The sequence below is a fragment of the Opisthorchis viverrini genome (assembly GCF_000715545.1).
Source record: "Opisthorchis viverrini unplaced genomic scaffold opera_v5_142, whole genome shotgun sequence".
Classification (NCBI taxonomy): Eukaryota; Metazoa; Platyhelminthes; class Trematoda; order Opisthorchiida; family Opisthorchiidae; genus Opisthorchis; species Opisthorchis viverrini.
This window is the reverse complement of record NW_008751797.1, coordinates 1,116,680-1,123,563: the sequence shown is the minus strand read 5'-3', so window position 1 is coordinate 1,123,563 and position 6,884 is coordinate 1,116,680. Positions and strand designations below refer to the sequence as shown.

The window sequence follows — 6,884 nt, the reverse complement described above, 5'->3', positions numbered from 1 at the left end:
CATTATCACATCGGTATCTATAATGTATTCACAGAAATTTCCACAGGATGTTACCATAATCTCCGTGAGGCGACGAGAAGCGTTGAGCTAAATGTGCTGGGTCCATGTTCGCTAACATTCTGACAGAACAGGGCGTCTTTGTTTAGTCCGTAACCCGCAAGTGATGTTCGGTCATTGCAGATGACAGGTCTCCGGACAGCTTGATTTGACTAGGATGATTTCCCCAACAAGGCCGGCAATTCAGTTCGCCCATCCACCGGCGTATATCTTATATTAGACTTGAGTGATGCTATGATTAGCTGAAAACGATGCGCATCGAGAAGAGTCGGAACTGAAGTTGATGATTATATTGATTCACGGGCTGATGACGATTTTTATGATGGTGGAAGATTTTGACCGCGGCAATGCGATGGTGGGATCTCAGCCTTAACCTGTAACCATATGTGGCCCAGTGGATTACTCACATCGGTCGCCGTGGAATAGTCCTGGGAAGCGCTACATTATACCCCAGAAAGGTCGACAATTCCCGACGAAATAAACAAGGATGACGGTCACATTTTGGAATTGTAGCAATCCAGTTGAAGCAATGTTAAATTTCAGTACCGATAGCAACGCACCGGAAACCAGTGGCAGTCGATCCGTGGAGGGTCGTCAAAACCTGGGGTAAATTAGTAGCCGTTGAAAAGATGCTACATTTTCATAGAGAATCCTAACGGATGCCTTCCGCAGGCTTTGGCGACTCTCTTTGCTCCATGAGCCTAACAAACCGCTATGTCGCAAACACCTTGAATGAAAACTCGAAAGGTGCTCACCAGCTTCAGGTATTCACCATTGGTTTTGTGCTTTTATTGCAGGCATGTAACCACCTACACTTCAAGAGACTATTCAGAATACCACAGATAGACACTCGTCAAAAATAAACAAAATCTTGCCGTGCGGTTGCCCCATTCGCTAGTTCACAAGTAATTTAACCTGAATAGCGCGTCAAGTGTTTTAATGCACCAAAGCGCGAGAGTCAACATTGTGGCAGCCAGGCGCTTCGTTTGATTGGGTTAGACGTTTTCGTTTGACGAGCAAATGGGGAACGCTCAAACAGCTAAAAAAGGAGACCCTGCGGATGGTAAGTGGAGTATAACGTTTGCCATCTATTGAGCATCAAATTTAACTGGCATTTTCCTTTTGTTAACAGTTAAGGCTTTCCTGGAAGAAGCTAAGAAGGAATTTCTGGAACGATGGGAAAAACCTACTCAGGTTAGTAATACAACATTTCGGTTAAATTCGTTATTAGAATACTTCAACATTGGACGCTTTTGATAGGATTAAAACCCTTGGTACCGGGTCTTTTGGCCGCGTGATGCTAGTACAGCACAAGGCTAGCAAGAATTACTACGCTATGAAAATCTTGGATAAACAGAAGGTTAGTTGCTTCCCTTGAAACATGTACCGTAAATCAGGTGGTTAAACTGAAACAAGTGGAACATACACTGAACGAGAAACGCATTCTGCAAGCCATTTCTTTCCCATTCCTTGTTCGCCTGGATTATCACTTCAAGGTACGTTTTAGTCGATTTGTCCCCCGGTTTTTGTGTATTATTTCGAAGATAGCGTACGTTTTGTATTTTTTGGAGAATAAAGCACAGGAGTCTTACGCGTAATTTGGTAATTGGGTTTTGTTAATTGTTTTGTTGAGGGTTTTGAGAAGTTGATGCGAAATTTTGCCAAGCGTTCCTGATCTCCACCGCTGTAAGCCTTTGTTTGGAATATTGGGAAGTCTGTCTAGTCTGCACGTCGTGTTATTATTTGAGCCTCGTATATTAATTTCAAGTGCTCAATTGGGTTGTTCTTTTCGACGCACTGCTTCGGTTACAGGTTATCTAACTGCTTCATCCTCGGTATGTTTCAGTAACCCGCGATTTTACGTAAAGGAGTTATCTTTCTCAACTCACACGAATTTTCTCCCACGCGCATTATATGACTCGAATATTCGGAAGCGCGGTGCTTGAAGGATAAACTGAGCGTCATTCATACCTCATAGTTTAATGTGTAACTCTGGCATAGTCTTGAGCGTGTTAGTTTCCCGACTTTGGGGATCGTACTCACTGTTGTTTTTTAACGCGATCACTTCTCAAATTATCTGGTCTTCACACTCCTCATATTTGGCAATTACATTGCAGTACAGTCCTAATGTGTTTTTGACGGAAAAAGTCGCCCTCTGTCTGTATGAGGACATAGCCAGTCCGAATATCCAGACCGTGGTCTTCGATCGAAGTGCCATGATACATACTAGTACATGCTGATTTTACTTGGGTCGATTTTTCACAAATTACTTATTCAGTTTGTGCGCCTTACACAATCGAGATTAAAGATCCGAAGGATTCAGGAGTTCAGAACGTTCTCCACGTTCACAACAAAGAGCGGGCCGTCGGACCGATGTGACCTGTCATCCTGCCGATTTAGAGAAGGAACAAAACTGGTTTCAGAACTGTTCTAAGTGGCACTCTTGATTGTGCAGTTCCGTTGGTCCTTATTTCCTTGACTTTGAGGCATACTTGTGGACCGCTTCATAGGTGAGGGTGTGAGAACGTAGGGTTCTTGGATGGCACGATAAATTTCTCAGGTGGCCTTATGGAATCCACAGAGATTGCGCCAACCTGAGTCTTTGCATCTTTTGCGCGATTTATCCAAGTTTTAGGATGCTTTCATTGCACAAATGTCCAGCACAAAATCGTATTAGGTCTTTGTCCATGACGTTTTTCAAACATCGATATCCGTATGGTCTATTCTCCATTAATTCCCCTATAGTCAACGCTTAGCTAGGCGACCTGTAGTTTGCAGGCTCACTATCACATCATTGTTGTGAAATTGTTCGATATCGCCCATTCACCGGTCACTTGGTGCACTTCGCGTTTTCAACAGCGCTATCAGCGACGTCAGATGCAACAAACATATATTTGTGAAACATTGTCATCAACATATCTGAGAGAACCTAGTAAAAACCCGGATTTCAGATGGCGCCCAAACTGCTCGAGATTTTTCCAACCATCCCGAAATCTCGAATAATTAGTCGTCTCTGTCTTCTCTATTTGTGTTCTTCCGATCGTCTGAATGAAGTTTGCTGTTTGTCTCTCTTTCCCCGGGAATAATTTGTCCAAATGCGCTACGTAGCTTCTCAGAAAGTGTGATTAAAGGGGCAGCTTCGGTATCACAACGGTTGGTTTGGAAGCCCGACCGGCGTAGTGGTCATCCGTTTTCACATGATCTGTACTTTCGGCTGGCTCGTTTAACTTTGATCCAGAGTTCGTATGTGGGGTGTCAACGCGGACAAAATCAACACCAATGCCATTCGCAGTGCTGCTGGTAATGCGAAACAAGGCTGACATAGGCAGTCGTGTGGACAGTAGCAGTACTACATTTGTGGCGGTGCTACATGCAAATATTATATCATGTTGACATCAACAAAGCATAACTGTATTCGTGAAGCCACCTGTAATGTGACGTTGGGTTGAAGTGATATATTAAACGCGCTTTGCTGTGAATGCACACTTTATCCGATTAGTGTAGACAATAAGGTTGAAACAAAAATTATCAGCACGTAGAGCACTGATCATGGAATTGAGTCATATCAGTAACATTCAGCAGTCCATCGTATTCATCTTTTCTGTTTTTGGATGAATCAACCAAAGTCACTTCGTCTTTGGTATGCACCTTGCGCCCGCAAAGTGCAAGGTCATGATCGTGAACGTGCAGTCATTGAGCACGACACTTACAATCCAGGGAGAGATAATGAAAGTTGTGCAGCGTTTTACGTATCTTGGAAGTTGTATTAGTTCTGATTGTAGTGTGACAGATGGGGTGAATGCACGAATCTGCAAGGCTCGGGCCGCGTTTGCTAATTTGAGACACCTATGGCTCAGAGGGGCTTATCCCTGAATCTGAAGGGACGTGTGTGTCAAGCTACAGTACGGGCTGTTTTGTTGCATGGTTGTGAGACTTGGCCTGTTCGAGCAGCGGAACTGAGACGTCTTCAGGTGTTTGACAATCGTTGTCTCAGAACCGAAGCTCGTGTGAGTTGGTGTCGGCGAATCCGTAACAAGGCAGTTAGAAAGCGCGTTTTTGGTTGTGCAATGGGTACTCCCATTGAAGATTGTGTCCAGCACCAGAAGCTGCGTTGGTTGGGAGGTGTGTTGTTTATGCCGAACCATCGTATGGCAATGAAGCATTGCTATTGAACATTGATGTCATGCTGTTGATGATGATGTATTCATCTTTTCGGAGGCCGTAACCAAGGAGGCAGAACGGGCAAGTCGTAAAGGTGGCTCAACCTCCCCGGCATGATGGTGTCTTTCTCCGGTATCTTCTGGACTATTAAGAGCCTTCTTAGTCAATGCCTGCACCCAATTATCTGGTCATCGGAGACAAAAATCGGGAACAAAATGTACGGAGTATCTCAACGAATTCCACATAATTTCCTTGACCCCCGCTTATGGCGTTGTTCTAGTACTTGACAGTCTGGAGTTCTTGCCAAGTCAACATCCTCTCAGATACGTTGTTCCGGAGTGCAGAACTTTGAATTCTCTGTGTTTCATCATCGGTGTCTACGAGGCGTTGCGCGGGTCTGGTTGAAAAAGCAGATCAATATTGCTCAGGTACCCTGAACGACTTTCGGCCAAGTTCACCCTCTCTCGATAGATCAGTTTGTCGCATTGCATAGGTTACCTTGGGTAGGCCATATATTTCGCATAGTATAAGATCGTTCATTTCGCATGGATTTATTCTCCCGGTCTTGTATAGAATGGAGACAATCAAAGGCCGTCCAGCCTATGACGTGACAGTGGTGCATGAAAGCCCTTACCAGTCAACTCAGTAACTTTGGTACTTGCCATCTTCTTGGATGAGCATTGGAAAAAATAAATTAGGGGTTGGTAACCCTGGCAGATATGATTATGTCATGCAACCAATTGTGATCTCGCATCAGAGCTATCGCATTCATTGCGTAGCTGCCACTTTCTGCCACGCAGACATCGGTGAATGGATCGGGCCATGGCCTTCAACGATTGGCTCACATTCCCTTATTCCCGTTGTCCTTGAGAAACGAAGTTGCAGTAGTGCACTTAAGTGCACGATTTTTTAGCTGAAAATCTAAACTGAGACGACGTCCTATAGTATGATCCGTGCTTCAACGGAGCTTGATTGTGGTGTTCCACAGTCGATACATCCGACATCTCCGTTAAGCAAGTTGGTTTAGAACAAGACTAAAGTTTTGTACAAGGATTATCCGTGGGTTTGTTTTATTGTAGAACCCATATTCCTTTCACTTGTTAGGTGAGATCTACTGGTTTCGGTTGCTTAAAAAAGCGAAAGGCGACTTACGGACCATGCTGTGATCCGAGTTCGTGGAGGTGTTCAAAAAATGGCAGTGGATACCACTCATCCCATGTTACTCATAGCTTCTGGTTCCGTTGTCGATCCCAGTTCTCGGGTGGCCCCTGCGAGGGTATTAACACGAAACCAAGCGATTTTGGTTGTCTCAAAAATTGTTGCTACGCTGTCGACAAATAGTTCGCGCCAGGCGCTTACAAGTATCTGGTGTTACCCAGTCCATTCCAACCGAACCACTTAAGTGGAACTCGGAGTATTCACGGGAAGTATTCCCGTGCACTCAAGTCTCCAGCAGACACGGTGCAATCTGAGCCCCTGGCCTATTGTGAGCTAGCACCTAGACGTAAATCTGTTCCTGAGAGCATCAGGGTCATGTTCTTCTTGCGATATAAATGGGTAGAGCAAATACACCACACTTTTTTGCCGAGTTAAAGAACTTTTACGAGCGCCGCCAACTGAATTGCGCGAATATGACTGTTGGAGATTATACATTCAAGTGGACGTCCTTTGACCTGAGGACGTAGAACAACGCCAGCTGCAACAACACGGTACCTATTGGATTATCACAGACACGCAGACAGAATCGATAAAGAACGTTCTAAGTGCAATCGGACAAACTCGACGTCGGGTTTGCGTACTTAATTTTACGCCTAAAGCTGTAGTTACTATGCAACACGTGTATCCGTTGATTAACTGTACTACCAGGCAACCGGAAGTTCTCGTCCTTATCGGTGGATCTATGAAGACTTAGTAGTCGCTTGGTGAAGAAAAAAATAACTACTGAAATAGGTCGGATGGTACGTCAGCAGCTTACATTCCTCGCTGCAGGTTAATTGCATCAAAACATTTGTTTGTGCAATTCATCCTTCATGTGAGTTGGCATGTTATTATGGCAACCAAGCAAAGATATAAGGGCAAACATGGTTTTTAGCCAAATTGTTGTTTATGATTTTGGGGTGCTGGCGACGGTCCATCCTAGCTTATTGGATTGTGGGTGGGCCCCAAAAAAGTGCCTTGTCGATACAATTAGACAGCGATTCGGCCAATGCAACTTCTCCATAAACATGAAGAAAATGGGAAACAAGGTTGGCACTTCAGCCACACGACCGTCACGAGACATCGCGAAATCCCGTTGTCCCGTGGCTAGCAACTCGATATGTACCGGTTGGCGGAGTAAACGCGTGAAGCACACCTAGGATCCGATTATCATCCTACATATCCTGCTTTTTACTCCGCGCTTGCTATTTAGGGGTTTGCACCGTCATAGCCACATATTTAAACACACCTTACCGGCCCCATTCGTTGAAGACAACGCTAATGGTTTTCTCCAATGAATTGTTAAAAGTAAGCCCATCTGCAATAATTCGACGTTCGTTAATGACTGAAACTCCATGCTTTATGTTTTAGCCGCCAGTGCCTGCAACATAATTAGGGATGCAAGAACGGTGATCAAGTGCCCAAATTAACTCCACTCCGCCGTGCAAGGCATATGACGATATATATAT

At 44.6% G+C, this 6,884-nt stretch overlaps 1 protein-coding gene across 1 annotated transcript in view; it reads left to right on the top strand.

Moving 5' to 3' along the window:
• Nucleotides 1–1,047: 1,047 nt before the first annotated feature.
• The window catches only part of T265_06662 (hypothetical protein), a gene marked incomplete at both ends in the record, with an annotated part of 30,494 nt that continues 24,657 nt past the window's right edge, over nt 1,048–6,884 (top strand). The window contains 4 exons of the mRNA XM_009171982.1: nt 1,048–1,120; nt 1,190–1,251; nt 1,289–1,417; nt 1,455–1,553. Of these exons, the coding sequence (XP_009170246.1) occupies nt 1,078–1,120; nt 1,190–1,251; nt 1,289–1,417; nt 1,455–1,553 (333 nt within the window). The remainder of the gene's footprint in view (nt 1,121–1,189; nt 1,252–1,288; nt 1,418–1,454; nt 1,554–6,884) is intronic.